This window comes from Nothobranchius furzeri, chromosome 11 (genome assembly GCF_043380555.1).
Source record: "Nothobranchius furzeri strain GRZ-AD chromosome 11, NfurGRZ-RIMD1, whole genome shotgun sequence".
Taxonomy (NCBI): Eukaryota; Metazoa; Chordata; class Actinopteri; order Cyprinodontiformes; family Nothobranchiidae; genus Nothobranchius; species Nothobranchius furzeri.
In genome coordinates, this window is record NC_091751.1 from 67,270,165 (window position 1) to 67,290,164 (window position 20,000).

General features: G+C 46.5%; 1 protein-coding gene across 1 annotated transcript in view; it reads left to right on the forward strand.

Annotated features, from left to right (window-relative positions):
* The first annotated feature begins 3,544 nt into the window (after nt 1–3,544).
* Nucleotides 3,545–20,000, forward strand: part of dab1b (DAB adaptor protein 1b) — an 86,356-nt gene continuing 69,900 nt past the window's right edge. Inside the window, exon 1 of the mRNA XM_054742713.2 lies at nt 3,545–3,829. Coding sequence (XP_054598688.2) covers nt 3,775–3,829 — 55 coding nt within the window. The 5' untranslated portion in view covers nt 3,545–3,774. The remainder of the gene's footprint in view (nt 3,830–20,000) is intronic.

Below are 20,000 nucleotides of genomic sequence, written 5' to 3' on the forward strand. Positions count from 1 at the left end.
ATAAATGGGGTTGGGTTGCATTTGGACTCTAATAAATCAGAATGAACTCAGCTGATGTTAACACAGTGGCCTGAGATAACCTCACATGTGTTTTAGCATCATATAAATAAGATCCATTCAAATAAATTGCATCCTGATGTTGAATCCAGGTTGGTTAAAATGTCCCAACCAGAGGCTCGGTGTGGTGGTCCCTCTAAGGCCCTGCTCTTGGACTCATACTGTGCTTAATTTGGACTAGTAGGTTGTCAGTTTTGTAGATCAGGTAGCAGCCCTGTTACCTAGGTGACCAGAACTAAAAAGCACCACAATGGCTAAACTACAACGTATGCTGTGTGTTATAGGTGAGTTGTCATGAGAAGGTTCTGGTCCCCGTCAACAGACTCATGAGCCTGCAGACATAATTATTCTGTTTTCTCCTTTAAATGTTCCTGAACAGATGAAAATCAGTGTCAGACAAAACAAGTTTACAAAAAGTAGTTTTCTAAAAAGCGATTGTCCCCTGACCCTTGACCTCTGTCTTCTGAAAGAGGCCCAGCTTGTTGCTTTTTGAGATCTTTTGATGCTCTAGTGCAGTGGTTCCCAAACTTATTTCGCCGCGCACCCCCTTCTATGTCCCGACCATGTCGACGCCCCCCCCCCCCCCCACATCGAGGCATGGCTCTATATATATATATATATATATATATATATATATATATATATATCAGATGTCAAGCTAAACAGACAGGGTTAAAAAAATTCCCCATCACTTTCATTTTTTGAATAGTAATTAATAAGCATTCGATACCATTACAATTTCCTTTGATTTCATTTTAAATAAATATTTAGAGTGCCCAGGTAGCACATAAACAATGCAATTTAACAGTTTTCTTAAAGTAGGAACGTTTAACCTGTGCGGCCAGAGCGCTCTCCTTCCTTCTGCTCTGCGTAAACCTGAGCTGATCACCTACTTGTGCGTAATCAAATGTCAATAGGGGACAAGATATAGCCATGATGTTCACTTTTACCTCAGACCGACTTATTGCTGTTTCATGGTGAGGCTGAATCTGTGATCCGCTGCCACGCGGACTGGAATAACAAATGCTGCAGTAACATGACTTGTGGTCAGGTTCATGAGGAGTCACTGGCTGGAGCGGACCCGACTCATCCCAGAAGCTAATATCTTAATTTGACCTTGAATGAAAAATAACCTCTTAAAAGTTTTTATCACGGTGGAGGCAGCGCTCATTTCTGCCTTCAGTCTGACGGCGCGCCGGAGTTAAAGCAGCGTGTGCGCTTATTGAATCTGTGTGTGTGTGTGTGTGTGTGTGTGTGTGTGTGCGCGCACGCGGCACAGCCGCTCGAGTCACCGCGTCTCGTTATCGGCGCTATTTAAACCAGTGTTGTAAAATGACTTCTGCCCAGCCCAGATGTGCTCACTTGTGCACCCGTGAGCCGTGGTTCAGCCGGAACGCGTCTGACCTCTGACAGACGCACTCTGAACTTCAGATCGTCAGCGCGCTGTCAATAGCCTGAATGGGAATCATTTCTTGATTCATTTAGTTACATCCACAATGTTCTGTGTGTGAGGTTTACAACGTCAGAACACCTGCATGAGACAGGTGTTAATTACAATCTGCCAGAATGACTCGCCACCTTCAGATTCCTCCAACACCGTTAAAAATGATCAAAAACAGAACATACCGGCGTGCGCAGGCCAGAGTGCTGAAGCTTGGCGCATTGTTATTATGAAGCTAGGGCACATGCGGAGGACGTGCGCGCAAAAATATACTTGTTTTCAATTACATTTATTGTGCCCACTTACTTTTTCTTAGGCCCACCCACAAATGAGTTTCTACGCTAATGGTGACATATGACAGACTTCTCTGAGCTCCGCAGCCATTACACTTTTCACCTCGCGCACCCCCTAGCGGCAGCTCGCGCACCCCTTTGGGAATCCCTGCTCTAGTGAGTCCAGTATTAAGAGTTTTGTTGTGTTTGCCTTAAGATGAAAAAGTGACACAAACAAGAGATTACTGGTTATGACATCATTTTCCTGTCATTCTTTTTGAAGCGGTTCAATAAAAATTCCTGTTTCACCTTTCTCAGTGGCCTAGTAGTAGAGTGTCCGCCCTGAGACTGGGAGATCAGGGGTTCGATTCCTGGTCGGGTCATACCAAAGACTTTGAAAAAATGGGACCCAATGCCTCCCTGCATGACACTCAGCATTAAGGGGTTGGATTGGGGGGTTAAACCACCAAATAGTTCCTGAGCGCGGCTGTGTCTGCAGCTCACCGCTCCCCCAGGGGATGGGTCAAATGCGGAGAACAAATTTCGCACACACACCTGTGTGTGTGACAACTAATGGGACTTTAACTTTAACTTTAAAACGTACATTAAACCAACCTCGTGTTGATCTGGTTTATGGATTTGGTCAGAAATGGATGGATGGATGTTCTTCACCTTTAATCCTGAACGGTGCAGGTTTTAGCGCCGTGATGCTACGATGCCTTCAGAGTCCGTGTCTGAATGAAAAATGAAACAGAAACAAAGTTGACAGCTTTTCTGTTTATGTTCTCTCCAAAGAGCTGAAGCAATGAAAGTCCGTTGGGTTTATGTTGCAGTGCAGGAATGTTCCCCACCGCGAGTGCCTGCTTCCAACATGTGGGTCACCCCCCCCCCCCCCCCCCCCCCTCCACCCTGTTGTCTCTGAGGAGATGGCTGTCTCCCCACCAGGACCCCCAACTGTTCTCCCATAATGCACCAGCAGTTCTGTAGGGCACCCTGTGGGGGCCGGTCTGATACCACGAGTTCACACGACCTGGATGTACAAGCCCCCCCCCACCCCCCCCCACCCCCCCCAACCCCACCTCAGAGAACAGAAGTGGGTGCTGACTGAGTCTTCCACCCCCCCCCCCCCCCCCCCCCCCCCACCTGCAGGCATGATTGAACCTGGCACGCTCCCCTCCACCTCTCACCTTCTCGAGGAGGGGAGGATTGGAATCAATACAGCTTATGATGAGGTGAGCGGAGGGGGCAGGGGTGAGGGAGGGGCCCTCTGCTTGATGGATGGATGGTCAAAGGAGGGGTGATCAATTACCCTGATGTATTGCTTTTGGTGTGTGTGTGTGTGTGCGCGTGCGTGCGTGCGTACGTGTGTGTGCGTGTGTGCGTGTGTGTGTGTGTGTGTGTGTGTGCGTGCGTGTGTGTGTGTGTGCGTGTGTGTGTTGGGGGGGGGTGATCTCCTATAAAGTTTGAAGGCTGGGAAATGTTTCATCTTTGTTGTTGTGATAACTCCCCCTCCTCCGCTCCTCCTTTATTATTTGACAATGTTTAATCCCCATACCCCCCCCCGCCCCCAATGCATCCCCTCTCTCCACATTATCCTCTGTGCATTTTAATTTTTCCTCTCTGTCACCGGGGGCCCCGTTTTCCCCGCCCACTCTCCTCGTTTTCAGCCTGAAAGTGGATGTAGTGAAGCCAAGAAACAGTTAATCTCCCGGGCTGGCGCTATGATTGGCCGCTGCTGCAGCGCTTCAGCCTCCCTGAATGAGAATCAGGGGTAACCAGGCAACTTCGGCGCAGGAGAGGAGAAGATTCAGCTCCGACGGATTCCTCTCTTTTACAGCAGCGTGAACATCTCTGGAGCAAAGACAACGTGACTTCACCTTGTGGCAAATGGAATTAAGGAATGGATTTTCTTAGACGCGCTTCCTCTCCCCCTCTCTCCCTCTCCCACTCCCTCTGCCTCCTTCATTTGGAGAAACCAGAGCGCGCAGATGAAGCGGGTCACAGATGTGGATTAAAACGCAGAAATGGGACAGCGCGGAGGAGCCTCCGATGAGAGAAGGTGAGTGGCATCTCAGCTTTTTCAAACTGAGAAAGTAACGCAGCTGTTTGAGGATGCGAGGCGATGCGCCGGGAGGGTTTCTGGTCTGGAGGCTGAGAGGGGTGACGGCCCGGTCCGGTCCGGTCCGGTCCGCTGAGGTGGGGCAGGACATCAGATGGGTTCGGATATAATTGTCCACCTGGAGCGGATGTGGATGTCCTGCAAGGCGCAGGTCGCTGTCCCACATCGGGGTGCGCGCAAATGAAACTGCGCTCAGATGTGATTAAGTGCTGAGTCCGAACACCGTGTTGCTTCAGGTCCCCCCCCCCCCCCGAAATGAGATGTTCTGCTGCAACAGCAGTTAGACGCGTATTCGGCCTACTGGGCGATAACGCACTAGGAGCAGGTGAATGGGTGAACGATGACGCATCCTATTGATTTTGTTTTTGTGCAGAAGCTTATAGCAAATGTTCCGCAGGCTGCGCCGGGACCCTGTGGATGGAGGGATGGGACGGACGAGGGAGGGATGGAGGGAAGTGAGCGCAGAGCGGGCCGCTCAGTCCAGAAAACCTGTGCGGGATCCTCTCGGTCAGCCGGAGCGCGCATGGATCCGCGTGGACGGAAACAGCAGCTATCACGGAATCCCTTGGCGTGGGAGGTGTTTGAAATGCGTCATTTGTGGCATTTGCGCCAGTTTGTGGGATTTTCCAGATTAAACCTGCTTTGATCGCAGAAACCCACACTCGTCTTCTTTTACAGTTTGAATAAAACTTCCAATGTTTCAACGTGAGGTGAATCAGGTTTGCAAGTCACAAGTCAAGTACAAGTCCTGGGGAGTTGTAGGGGAGATATATAATATAAATAACAATTTTTCATGGGGCCCAAAACACTGGAAGCACCTCCATATTTGGAGTCCTGAACAAGTCATTGGACGAGATTTTATTACATAGATTGTGTTCAGAAGTTGTGAAAGCTTCTGTTAAGGGTAAATGTGACAGAGCCAGCGGATCCAAAGCCTTTTATGACTAGTCCAAGCCAAACATCAGTACTGTCACTCGCGTCCACACCTCTAGTTCTAGAACCCGACCATGCTGGGCCAGAATCACCAGTCCAAACTCTACTTTTTTTTTTTTTTACCATGCATCTTTTAGAGTGTTGTGTCTCAAAACTAAGATGAACAGATTTCTTTCTTAGTGATATGCTGTTCACCCCACCACCATTCTGATGAACCTGAATATGAGCCAACATCACCAGTTAGTTACTGGGACAAAGGCCTCCACTGATGCATTGTGTTTTCTGCTTGAACACTCACACAAAACAGGGGTAGGGACTGGGCTGCAGGCCGACTACTGGGAGAGTTTTACGGAACCAATCTACCAAAGAGTCCCGGCAGGGCCTGATTATCATTGCAGGGGCCCCTGGGCACAAAGTGCTTAGCCCCCCCCCCCCCCCCCCACACACACACACACACACACACACACACACACTCCACTCGGCTTCCCCCAACATTACTGCCATTCAGAAGCACTTTTTGGTCATTTCATAAAATTGTCAATATTAAAACTCGCTTACTTATGTTGATTCAAGGGTTAAATATCTGCATGTATTTTGTTTGTCTCCTGTCTCCTTCCTCCTCTTGTCTCCCGTTTCCTTTCTCATCTTGTCTCCTGTTTCTTTCCTCCTCTTGTCTTCTGTCTCCTTCCTCCTCTTGTCTCCTGTCTCTTTCCTCCTCTTGTCTCCTGTTTCCTTTCTTCTTGTCTCCTGTCTCCTTCCTCCTCTTGTCTCCCGTTTCCTTTCTCATCTTGTCTCCTGTTTCTTTCCTCCTCTTGTCCCCTGCCTCATTCCTCCTCTTGTCTCCTGTTTCCTTCCTCCTCTTGTCTCCTGTCTCCATCCTTCTCTTGACTCCCGTCTCCTTCTTCCTCTTGTCTCCTGTCTCCTTCCTCTTCTTTTTGTCTCCTCTTGTCGGTCTCCACTCTTGCCTTCAGCAAAACTGCTTTCTGGCCTTTCTATTAGTAAATTAATTTACAATTTCATCAAAGTCCAGATTCCTGACAAGCTGAGGCTCTGGGGTTAATCAAGTTTAATTGTTTCTCTTTGCAACAATCTTCACAAGAAGGCAAAACAGTTAAATAACAGGTTACAGATATTTCCATTTGACTGTTTATTTTGACGGATAAATTCAAGGATGTTGGTTGTTTTGAAAGAATTACCCCGACGCACACTGATACAGATGAGCTGACATTTTAATCGTTACGCACATCGCGGAGGTAACTAAATCAATCAAGAAATGATTCCCATCAGAACATCAGAGCTTTATACTGGACACTGTGCTCAGAGCGGCTCGGAGCGCCCACGGTGGACAGTGAGCTGAAGATCTGCAGAGGGGTTCGGAGCGCAGCGCAGAACCACGGCGCATGCGATTTCCTCCCACTGAAGCGGTCTGGAAAGCCGGTCTCTCTGAGGGATGTGTCATTTGGAAAAATGTTCTCTGATTATGAAACTTTGGCTGAACAGCGCTTGTTCCCGTCTCTAATATGGAGACGCATGACGCATCCAGTCTGAGGCAGAATAGTCTTTTCAGCTCAGAAAGCACCTGTAGAGAAATTTGATCACGCACAAAGTTTATGTGGAGCAGAAGCGGTCGGGCCACGGCAGGTGAAACGTTCCTAGCCTACATGAAGTGAAACTGTTTAATTGTAACATTAATATGTTACTGGACACGCTGGTCTGGTTGGTTAGACCAGTGTTTGAAGTGGAAAACACACACACACACACACACACACACACACACACACACACACACACACACACACACACACACACACACACAAACACCAATTAAAATAATGCTGATAGCGTGGACTAGAAGACAGGTGATGGTTTATGTATTTAAATGATGATCAGGCTGCTGTAAAATGTAATCTCCATCCACATCCAGACAGGATGATCCTCTATTCTTTCTCTATTTTCTCTGCTCTTGTCTGGGCTGACGTAGCTGACGGTGCGGTATCCTTATGAAAGAGTCCTACGTTGAGAGGTACATATAAGAAGTGCAGGTAGAGTTAGAAAAATCCGCAGGGCCACAAACACATTAGGGAAGATGGACTGTAGACCGTTTTTTAGCCCAAAAACGATCATGGTTCTATTTATATTAGATTATTCAGGTGGCCTCTGGTGGGATTATTTAGAGCTGAGAGGCGCAGAGCTCTGATCGTTGACGCGCTCCAGGCAGATGCGCCCTGAGCACGGCCACAGTAACATTCTCAAAGTGTCGCCACCTCAAAAACAAATTTAACACGCGATCGTTCATGTCGGCTCATAACTTTTTATGTTTTCTGTCTTTTATTTGTGCCTCATGGGTTTTACTGCTGTGGAGCGGGGCGCATCACTTGTTTTGTCCTCTGGTGCCCGGCGTACACTCTGCTGATTTTGCGGTCGGTAGATCTTTTAGAACTGCAGTTCAAAGGTAACTCATAAGGTGAGTATATATGAAGCCAGGTAGCAGTTTCTCTTTAGGATTGAGAGGAGATGCAGGAAGATAATAAACCAACACGTTCTCACTGCCAGCGCGTCAAAAACAAACGCTTGGTCAGCCACCCTCCACGTCAGACCCCTGACACCAAAAGTGCCCTTTTTCGTTACTTATGTGCGAAAAGGGGTTTTCCCTTATTTGACTGCAGATCCCAATGCAGCGTAAAACTGAAGCGATGGGATGTCCGCTACCGTTGTATCCCAATGCAGCGTTACACTGGCACCAAAAAAGCTCATTGTACCTCACCTTAACCTCATCCTCTTATTTAACCTTCCCCTCACCCCTATCCTAACCTTAACAATCTTGCCAGGGAACACGTTAGTGATGTGTCGATCGCTCTAAAAGCCGGCTCTATGAAGTGAACGGCGGGAGCCGCCTCATGATTGGTCGAGTTTGGACTGAGCCAACGCGAGGGGGAGGTTTCAACTACCACGGTGGAGGTTAAAAGTAGAGGGTATGTGTAACCTCCCCCTCGCCAGATGGTATGTTCTAACGTTCCCCTTGGGCGGCAAATACGAAAATTCACAGTCAGACTCTGACTGTCAGAGTCAGAATGCATGGGAAACAAACGCTTGATCACAGTGAGAGTAACGTTTTAGGTAGCAAGAGGGTTAAGGTTAGGATGAGGGAGAGGGGAAGGTTATAAATAGCGAAACGTTAAGGTTTAGGTGCGGTTAAACGAGGTGGTTCTGTGCCGCATCAGCGGATATCTAATCACGTCAGTTTTACGCTACATTGGGATCTGCAGTTACAAAAGGGGAAAACCCCTTTTCGCACATAAGTAACGAAAAAGGGCACTTTTGGCGTCTGGGGTCTGACGTGGAGGGTGGCTGACCAAGCGTTTGTTTCCGACGCTTAGGGTGTGAGAATGTGTTGAATAAACAGGCAGGACAGAAAAATAGTCAAATAAAAACAAGTTAGTTTTTGTACCTGGTGGTTGCAACAAACAGACACCACTGAAGGTAATCAGAAGTGAGGAACAGAAAATGAAATGATTCTTTCATTGTTTAGAGCAGCAGGAAGAAGGCTGAAGCAGGAACAGTAAAGATGCAAAAATGTTAAAAGAAATGTGTGTTAACTTAGAAAATGTGGGCAAAATTTTTATTACTTGTCAACATTTTTCTCCAACGTTAAGACTGCTGCACAAAAAAATAAAAAAATACTGCTGCTTGCGTGGGCCCCCTTGTGGCTGTGGGCCCCTGGGCCTGTGCCCAGTTTGCCCATATTACAATCCGGCCTTGAGTCCCGGTCAAGTGATGGCCTCACTGTATTCCAGTAGAGTCATGCTTACAGTATCTTGTGTATTATGGGATGGAAGCAAAGTCAAGCGTTCAGACTCTGGTGCCAAAGTTCACGGCTACTTCACCCAGCTGCCCAGACTGCCTCCTATAATCCCTTTACTTTAGAACAGATCCTCACTTCCTCAGTTATAACACACACACACACACACACACACACACACACACACACACACACACACACACACACACACACACACACATACACACACACACACACACAGTTCAGCTGTCATCCCAAGGCAGCGGGGCTTAAGATGGAGCTCAACCAAACACTAGAGAGCATTAACGGCCCACTAAGAGCTCGTTGGTGGCTCTCTCTGTGGAATCAAGACTCCTAATTTAGTTGGTGACAGCAAATCAAACACATGGGAGATATTTCTCATCCAATTATGACCAAATTGCCCTTTTCCCTTTCACACTTTCTGTAAAACGTTAAAGTGAAACCCTTTCTGATGTATCTGGAACAGCCATTTTCTGCTGTTTAGACATTCTTCTAAAGATCCTCTGACGTCATCTCTGGACTGTGATTGGACGCCTGGTGCTCCATCACAGCTTTTGGATTCCTTCAAATAATCCATTCATCATAAACTTGGCCAAGCATGGTTTTTTTTCCAAGACCACCTAACAATTAGTAAGCCAGAGATTGTCAGCGTGGCACTTTGGGATCGCCCATATTTTATATTGAAGCAGTTTCTAATAAGCTTTTGAAATCAAGTCCCACATGTTATCTTGCTAGTCGCCTTTATGACATGTAGACCGGTCACTAATGAAGACGTGCCCCGGTGGAGGGAGGTCAGAGGTGGGGCCGCCTGTCTCAGCTGGACAAAAGAGGGAGATTGCTCAGATAGTAGAGCTTTGTGGGAAGCTGAATGACACGCGCGCACACACACACACACACACACACACACACACAACAGAAAAACAGAAAAGGCTGGGCAACGACAATGTGACAGCAATAATTCAGAGAGCTGGGAACATATAAAAATGGACAAATGAGCTAAATTGGATCCAATTTCGCCAGAGCCTTCGGTGTCTGATTGAACCAAGGAAGTCTTCATCAGCAGCTTTGACATCATTATCCCACCACAATAAAAGTATAAATACATATGATGGAATTAATTCCTGTATGCCAGTGTGGAAGTTTTTGGTTCAGAGTGCTGTCATCTTCAACCCGTTCACACCTGGAGCCGCATCTCAGTGGGGTTAGTCAGTGGAGGATGTGAAGGTTTGAGTTGCTGAGTGCATGTGCATGTGAGTGTGTGTGTGTGTGGCTTTCTGACAAACTGGTGACCTCTATAAGCCCACCTCTAGACAAATGACTCCTGCAGAAAGACCCAAATTCTTGCTTATCTTGTTGGATTCCTGCCTTGTGGGCTCGATACACGGGAGGCGACATCGCCTGTCTTCCATTCGTTTTCAATGAGACATGCGCGACAAAGCAAAACACAAAAAACGTGCGTGTGAAATTATGCTCTCGTGCACGTGTTGTGCACAGGCGACGCAATCCCAGAATGTTGAAATATTTTCAACTTTTCATCGCTGTCGCTCGGACGAGGACCAATCAACGGAGGTTTCATTCACTGACCAATGAGTGGACAGGATGCTCCGTACACCTCCGAGCAAACATGGAGAAGTTGATACTTGCTGTGATGGATTTCCCAGAACTGTACAGTATTGGTTTGTAAAATGGGATGAACCCGTTCTCATTTATTATATATATATATATATATATATATATATATATATATATATATATATATATATACATATATAGTAAAATCAGAAGTAAGATTTCACACAACTCTAGCAGCACCTTGTGAAACATCATATCTACCCCTTTTTTATCTCTGAACCGCTTAAATAACCTTAATTCCCTCCAACCTGACACAGCCAATCAAAACAACGGAAGGTTCGATTTCGCCACGGAACAGAACATGTCGATGGCTTTGCCGCTGGCCGCTGCCGCGGGTCGCCTACCGTGTGTCAGGTAATAAAAGCGACAGCAAAGAATTTTGCTGATCGCGGCCGTTTGTCGCCTCCCGTGTATCGAGCCCATTAGGCCTCATTATTGTTCAGCTCCAAGCACACATAGGTGTTCAATCATCTCACCTCTCTGTAAACCTTCTCCATATCATTTCTTTATGTTCCTGTTTTGTTCCAGGGACAAAACTCTAATATTTCTCCTTAATCTGTCAACATTTGGGCTCCAGCTTGGCCCACCATCCAACAACACAGGGATATATTACATAACAAGGTGTTGGCCAACAGTTACCATTCTCTCAATTCTTATCACTGTAACATTTGTGCAGCAATGAAAGCAGCAGACAGAATGATGTTCTGTTCTTAACAGTGTTTTATTAAAGTAGCCCAACAAGCAGCTGGGATAAAAGCTGCAGCTCAGCTTCCACTGACCCAGTCACAACCAACGCGTCTCTCAAAGGAACAGTAACAGGACAGCAGCACTCACAATGACCTCTCACAGTTCAGCACCATGTTTCTAAACACTTTCAGATCTTTTCTGATGTTTTGGTTTGAGTGTACAATATTAATGTCGGTCTATTTTTTTATTCTTTACCTCACTAATTTTTCTTGAAAGCTTAAATTGTGATTAATCAAGATTAATTAATTGCAAAGATTCAGATTAATTAGATATATTTTTATTGAGTCCCACTCCTACTAAAATATAACGTCGTCGTCTTCCTCCGCTTAACCGGGTCCGGGTCGGGGGGGCAGCATCCCAGCAAGGGAGCTCCAGACCGTCCTCTCCCCGGCCACCTCCACCAGCTCCTCCGGCAGGACCCCAAGGCGTTCCCGGACCAGATTGAAGATGTAACCTCTCCAACGTGTCCTAGGTCGAAACATGCCCGAAACACCTCCCCAGGGAGGCGTCCAGGAGGCATCCTGACCAGATGCCCAAACCACCTCAACTGACTCCTTTCGATCTGGAGGAGCAGCGGTTCTACTCCGAGTCCCTCCCGAATGTCCGAGCTCCTCACCCTATCTCTAAGGCTGAGCCCGGCCACCCTACGGAGGAAACTCATTTCGGCCGCTTGTATCCGCGATCTCGTTCTTTCGGTCATTACCCAAAGCTCATGACCATAGGTGAGGATTGGGACGTAGATCGACCGGTAAATTGAGAGCCTGGCTTTCTGGCTCAGCTCCCTCTTCACCACGACAGATCGGCTCAGCGTCCGCATCACTGCAGACGCCGAACCAATCCACCTGTCGATCTCCCGATCCCTCCTACCCTCACTCGTGAACAAGACCCCAAGATACTTTAACTCCTCCACTTGAGGTAGGACCTCTCCCCCGACCCGGAGTTGGCAAGCCACCCTTTACCGGTCGAGAACCATGGTCTCAGATTTGGAGGTGCTGATCCTCATCCCAGCCGCTTCACACTCGACCGTGAACCTACCCAGCAAGAGCTGAAGGTCAGAGCTGGATGAAGCTAGGAGGACCACATCATCCGCAAAAAGCAGAGACGAGATTCTCCTGCCACCAAACTCGACACACTCCACACCACGGCTGCGCCTAGAAATTCTCTCATGAATTCTGTCAGGTAATGAACAGAACTGTTGACAAATCAAATTAATTATTTATTTCTACATGTTCAAATGTAAAAATAAACATTCTAAACCACATATTTTGCTTATCTTCAAATTCAGGGTGAAGAGTAGAGTTGTGACGTTCGCAAACGAACTGATTCTTTTGAAAGGCTGATAAACGTGAAAGATGGGAGCCTAGTCACGGCGGGGGGGGGGGGGGGTCGTTCTTTCTGTCGTTCTTTTTTTCCTATGCGTGTTTCACACAGACGCAAATTAGGTCCTCCGCAAGACAGAGCAGTTATAGGGGGCAGTGATGTGATGTCCACAAACGAATCAAATCTTTTGAACGGGTTTTAAAAATGAATGATGAGAGCAGAGTCCCTGTAGAGAGCCCTTCATCTTGTTTTCCGGTAGCAAACACCGCTGTGACGGACGTCTGATGAGCGCTACCCAACACCGTGCGACTTAACGGACACTGGAGGAACACGTTGCTCTTAATACCCCCCCCCCCCCCCCCCCCCGGGCTTCACTTCTTTTAAAGGAGCCAGTCTTTTGAACGACGCTTTGAGTTAAACGACCGACTAATGAACGGCTCCCACGAAAGAGACATAAATCCCATCACTCGTGAAGAGATCCCCTGTGTAAGGTTTTTGAGGATTTGTGAGCAGCGGCATGTCCAGATCTTTTAAAATGGGGTGGCCCAGGTGAGGCACAATTTTGTGCATGGGTGGCACCAATGGTTGTGCTTTTTTTGTTTTACCCCCAAGCCTTTTGTGGACAATGAAAAGTCTATTTAAAGGTAAATTAGTGTGGTGGCACCTGGGGTGGCCAATCAGATTCCAAGGGTGGCATGTGCCACCCCAGGCCACTCTCTGGACACGCCCCTGTTTGTAATTTAGTTCAAAAAATAACATTTATCAATGTTCAGGGAGAACCCAGACAGGACCACCGATAAATGATCACCACGCATGTCCTAGAGCTCTTCACCCTGCTTTTAGAGTTTCACATTCGTCTGAATGGGACACAACCCAAACCGGCTAATTTTAACAACTAAAACCAGGACCGTATCCCCGTCAGATTTCATTCTTAACATAAAAAACCAAATGTGAGCAAAAGTACGAGAGGTTTAGAACAGGTGACCATAAACATGCCGCTGGGTTTGGTTCCACCTCTGCTTTCACCTCTGGGTGAAACAAGGGTCAACTTCTCAGTGACATCTTTTAGGAAATGATTAAATCCACAAGTGGAAAATAGGTGAATTAGGATGCTTTCTCTGTATTTTTTAGCATGGACATGTTTCAGTAATACATTTGGGAAAAGGTCTATTTTTCCATCCCTTAACTGAAGAGGCGATTACCACGGTTTGTTTTCCTCTCTTTGTAATGAGGCTGTAAATTGCAGCTCTATTTCTGTATAAATGAGTTCATTCAACGCTCTCCAATAACCAATCATGCAGGCAATATGTGACCGTTCTGTTTACACGCCTTAAACCTGATTACAGAGGAGGTCAATTATTTTTGCTAAACACTGAAATGGAAAAATAACAATGGCAAAGTTATCCGAGTTTAAATAAAAACACATGAATGTTCCAGTGATTACTGATGATCGAGACTTTTGAAGCCCCGTTCAGCTGAAGTGTTTTGGCTGCTGCAGCAGCGACCCTGTTGAGCAGATGATGAGGGAGCGACCCCGGCGCCGTGCTGTGTTTCCAGACTCAAATAGGGTGATGAATTGCCAGCCCGCCACACAATTATTTCCACTGGGCCGAGCCGAGCGGCGAGTGATCCTCGTGCCTTGCTCTGTAACATCTGGTGAATGATTGAAGTGTTCAGTTGGAGGCCGCCAGTGTCAGCACCCCCCCTCCCCTCCCCCGTTCAACCCCAGCGGCCATCGCTGCCCGCTCCACTTCCCGAGAAGAGGGCATCATCAATGCATCAATGACACCAGCCATCACCAGGGACATGTTAGACGCCAAACCCATGATTCATTAGCGCTCAATTAGCTGGGAGGCGTGGGGGCCTCCTGCCATATGCCTCAAGGTTCCCCCACACTCTCTACCACTGTACCCACTCACATCCTTTTGTTCATGTGTGAAGCATCAGCACCAACCCAAGGCTGTGGTCTGCTTCGCAGCATTAAAACAAGCCAGCAGTAGAGATTCAGCAGCTTCTGTCTGCAGCCGCTTGCTTTCCGGGCTGGAAATGAGTCTCAATGACCTTCAGATCCACTCATGTTGAGCCAGTTGGCATCAAATGAAATCCTCCATCATCTACTGAAGTACGAGACCGCCGAGCTGCAGATTCTGGAAATCTTAGGCAGTAAGAAAGAGCCGCTCTGTATCGACTTCTCTTCTCTTGCCAAGAGGCGGCATGCGCTGCTGACAAGATCTATCCACCCTCAAATCCAGTTTGTCTTCTTATCTGTGCCAAGGTGAAGGACCTCCCCCACCCCCGCCCCCGCCCCTGGCCTCGTCGTGCGTTCGCCCACCACCCAAAGGAGGCCTCCCACACGCCGATATTAATGAAATTAGATCAGAGCGGAGAAAGCCGTGGGCTGACAGACAAGCTCCGACCAGGGGATGTGATGTGATACGAGATGATAAAGCATGTGCACGTTCTGTCAATGAATGTGAGCTTTAAAGAGCAAGTCACCCCCTACAAGAGTGTTACGCCACTCCCACTTCATGTTTGAAAAATGCAACAAATGCTGTTGCCAGGCAGACCGAGAGGGCGGAGCTGCTAACAAATACACACTCACACTCAGGCTCACAACAGCATTGTGACATCATAATGTACCAATTTACATCATAGCATACCTCTTAGCCAATAGCGGTGGCAGATTTAAATTCAAATACAGTGCAGAGTTTTTACCTGACAACGGCACAACACTGCCAGTTTTAGGCAGAATATTTAAATTTTAACTAAGATGCACTGAAGTGCCAAATTATTGACGACACGTGTCTGCAGCACGATTAGACACTCATTTATTTAGTTTATCAGCAAAAAAAAGTTAATTTGGGGGTGAATTGCTCTTTAATGACTGATCCTTTCAATGAAATTACCTGCAGAGTTTTCCTTCGGATGATTTACAAAGAAAAACTAGGAGTTGTGTTATGAAACTACGAGTGAAATGGAGCTGCTCTGTCATCCAGTGATGTAATATTCAAAAGCGTAGCCATCCATCTCCAACCATGGTTATTATAGTGGGCGACGGTGGCACAGGAGTTAAGTGCTCTCCCCGTAATTGGAAGGTTGCAGGTTCGAGCCCTGCTCAGTCTGTCACTGTCGTTGTGTCCTTGGGCAAGACACCTAACCCACCTTGCCTGCTGGTGGTGGTCGGAGGGACCGGTGGCGCCTGTGCTCGGCAGCCTCGCCTCTGTCAGTGCGCCCCAGGGCAGCTGTGGCTACATCGTAGCTCATCCCCACCAGTGTGTGAATGTGTGTGTGAATGGGTGAATGACTGGTTGTGTTGTAAAGCGCCTTGGGGGGCTCTAGGACTCTAGAAGGCGCTATATCAAATACAGGCCATGGTCGTTCTACTGTTAGATACACTGGTGCTCGTAGAGTTTGATGGTTGGATTTGCATGTTGGTGCAGTGTTACTTCACCCTGAGAAGGGTTCTTCTCACACATGCATCAGTGTGTTTTCTTCGTTTTCCTCCTGCAGACCAAAAAGATGGAGTTCAGGTTAACAAGAGACTCCAAACCGTCCCTAGGTACGAGTGAGTGTGTGACCCTATGTGTCCCTGTGATGGACAGGAGACCTGTCCTGGTGTCTCCCGTCTGTCACCGGGGGACTGATGGAGATAGACACCAGCTCCCAGACCTAGTGAGGATGAAGCGGGTCAGATTATGAATGGCGGCTGGATTTAAAAGCAGAAGTGTACTCTAATAAACTTTAGGGTCATTTGTGTTGCAGCCAGCAAAAGAAAAACAAGTCATAAATTAGCATAGCATTCATGAAACAATCATGGTCTGTATCTGGGTCTGTCAGGTCAGATTATTGATGATGCTGACAGGGACAGAGCCTCTAGCTGTGGTACAGAGGTGGTTCTGGTCAACAGGGACAACTTCACTTGCTTCTGACTCTAGTTCTGTATGAATAATAATAATTTTAATAAAATAATTCAAGACCCCCAAAGACGCTTTCACGCACTCTCACATTCACACACTGCTAGTGATGGTAAGCTACTTGTAGCCACAGCTGCCCTGGGGAGGTCTGACAGAGGCGAGGCTGCCATTTGGCGCCGTCGGCCCCTCTGACCACCACTAACACAGGCAAGTTGGGTGAAGTGTCTTGCCCAAGGACACAACAGCAGGATACCCCTGGCGGGAGCTGGAATCGAACCCATGACCCTCCGATCATGAGGCAACCCGCTCTACCACCTGAGCTAATGCTGTCCGTAATGTTCAATGCTCCTTGAATAACGAGGCTGAAAACTCCTGACCTACAACATCAGCAACATTTTAGACTCCATGCAGGTTATTAAACACTCCTGGTATAAATACTGACTGATGCAGCAAGCAGATGAGGCCAGAGTCATGGAAACGTTGTCAGTCGGGTCATTTCTGGCTCCATAAACCAGAGTCTCAGTCTGGGCGTTCAGGTTTTCCAGGCTAATGCTAAAGTTGCTGCTCCTTTGTGTGTAGACTTGTGTTGATGCTGCATTAAAGAACTGGGAAAAAAAATAGAGTTGATGTTTAAATTCTTCAGTGTGTTATAGCTACTCGGGGTATAAAGTGCAACAAAGCATTTGAGACTGAAACCAAACAGACAGGAAACACAATAATTGTGTTTATCCAACATGAATTTAAAATGAGGATTTTCTAACAGTTTTTGTCGGTGAAGATTGCGAATCACACTCAGTTATTTAAAATTCAATAAGCAAAGTTGGATTCCTCAGAAAATAGAGCTAATCTAATTATTATAAATAAAAAGCTTCAATTTTCTAAAAGCCAGGAGCTGGAGAGCTGCTACAAACGAGCAAACCGAGGCGCTGTGCTCCAGCTGGAGACACGTGCAGCCACCCAACCGCACACCTCCAGCATTTTTACCACATTACCCAGAAACGCTCCGCTCGTGTGACCCAATTTGCAGCCTCTCCTCCCCATTCATCTGCTCACACAGATGCACTACAGGAGGCTGTGTGCAGGCAGCACGGCATCCATCACCTCTGAGCGGTGAGGTCCATCCCTTTGGCCTGGTCTACTAACGGATCTCCAGCTGCAGGAGCAGCTGCACGGCTGTGCATCCATTTGCGGTGGTGTTTTATGAAATATGTAATCAAATATGAGCTTAGCAGCATTTTTCTTCACTGACAGTCAATTTAAATATTGTATCTGCCATATTTTCCTGCTGCTGTACTTCGGCAGTCCCCTGGAGGTAATTGAGATGTAGTTCAGCTCTCAGACGCGGTTCTCGTGGGGGTTTATATCCCAATGAATCTTTTTAGACCTTCCAGCCTTTTCCACCTTTTTAATATCGAAATGATAAAAAGGACAGCAAATATCTGCCACTTACGCAACAAACAAATGAAGCTGTTACATTTATGCTTTAAGGTAGTGAAAGTGTTTTCTGCGCTCGAGCTGTTTAAGTCCAGTCTCTTGAAGAAGTCATGAATCAAAATAATGAAAGGAGATTTGGATTAACTTGCTTGTGGACCTCGGGGCAAAGATGTGTCCTGCGCTCTAGGCCTAGAGATAGGGTCCTCTTTCACAAGCTAGCTTTGTTCCCTAAAGGGAGCTCATCCTGAGATTAAATCAGGGAGGAAACATGGTTAGATTTGGATTCATGGTCTAGATTCATCACAAAAGTGTCCTTCAGCAGGATGCGACTCTTCCTGATAACTCTGAGGCTGTTGTAATGATTTAACTTACATGTTATTTAATGAGCCATAAGGCGTAGGATTCCATAGTAAATATGAAATCAACCTTATGGATCTGTGAGGTTATTTTAAACCAGAAGATTGGAACTTTTTAATGCAGGGATTAGATAACAGAGATAGGCACTAGCCCCCCCGTGACCCTGCGTGGACAAGCGGGTTCAGAAAATGGATGGATGGTATTCACAGAAGAGAGAGAGAGTCAAGTTTAAAGATTTATTACTAAACAGATTAAACTAGACTAACTAACTAAATGTATGGTGTAACTAAGTTGGATGAGACAGTGAATGGGGTGAGGTGTAATGTTGATCAGAACCAGCAAATCCGAAGAAGCGATTGGTTCTGATGGGAAATGAAGGTGATGTCTTCGCGTTAAGCTTTGGTTAGGAGGTTCATAAACACATTCGACGCCATTTGTCGGTCTACGTACCTTAGCGGAAGTCCCCGTCTAGATCAGGAATGTCGAGGTCCAGCTTGACCTTTTCTGGAACCGAGCTGGTAGGAAAAGCAGCGGTTCCGGCCAGACCAGTCTGTGAGATACTTCGGGGTCTCGACAGTTTTGTTGGCATCTAGCGAGACCCAAACCTGGGTCGTGTTGGTTCAGCTTTTATTCTGAAAGGAACCGTTGCAGCAGCTGGATCAGCAACAGATTTTATCCAGCTTGTCGTTGGTTCTTTAGCTGAAGAGGAAAGTTACGGATTGGCCACTCCGACAACTTCTCTAGAACGCTTTGAACTGGCGTTAGAGATGACGTGGGCATAGTTTTATACTTCGGATGTTTTGGTTTATGGTCGAATGAAAAGATGACAGATTTACCAAACACCACCAAAACCACGCCTCCGTCAGATCTGGCAGATTCTGATTGGATCAGTAAAGCAATGTGTCATGTCTTAACGCTACGTGAGATCAGTCCTAGTGGAAACATTTAAAGTCATATTACTTATTATATTCTATAGGATTATAATAAAGTAATTAATATTTTCATTTCACAGATTGGTCACATCTTATTATTGACTAACACTTTGATGGATTAGCTTTATTAAAATAGAGTTCTTTGATTAATTAAAAGGAGAGAGTCCTTTCTTCATTCTTCTGTTGAGCTGAAAGGAAGCAGTTTATAAGCAAATGCACGAGACCTCGAGACCATATCTCATGCAGACTAGTCCTGTGTCAGAGGAGAGGGAAAACAGTCATTTCATTCCGTTACACTATCCACTTCTAACAATCCTCCATTGTCCAAAATGCCTGACTGGCTAACAGGACGCTGTTGCTTTAAATATCCTTATCAAAAGCTTGAGTCAATGCCATGTACAAATGAAGAGTTTACTTCCTGTAAACTCTTCTCCTGCTGCCGTTCTTGCAGCTGTCTTACCTGCTTCCCGAGCTAAAAATGACCCTTTTATCAGGTTTGCTGCTCGTAGTGTTGTAATTTTTTACGGAATCATTCTGAAATAGGAATCTTCTGATCAGATGTCAAAGTGTCAGATTATGGTCCAGATTACCTTTCAGAATGGGATTTGTGAGGTGATACGCAGCTCCTGATCTCTAGTGTTGACTTATTTTCCATGGTTTTACATCAGCTAATGACAACATGCTCTCCAGAAAGCCAACAGCAGAGGTGTGGACTCAAGTCACATGACTTGGACTTGAGCCGGACTTGAGTCATTATTTTAACCCTTTGATGCATAATGGTCACTACAGCGGACAGGTACTCAAAATTGTTATTCATTTATTTTTTGCTATTAAGCACAGCTGCTGAAGACCTTATTGTACTTGAGCCCCTCCATTTGGACTTCAGTAAGCCAAGCCACCATATTTCATGTTCAGAATGCACGCTGTCCACTGAGGTGGACATCTAATAAATTATTTGTAAATGAAATGTTACAAAAAATATTTGTTGAAATTTGTTTCATTCACACCTAAAGATGAATGAA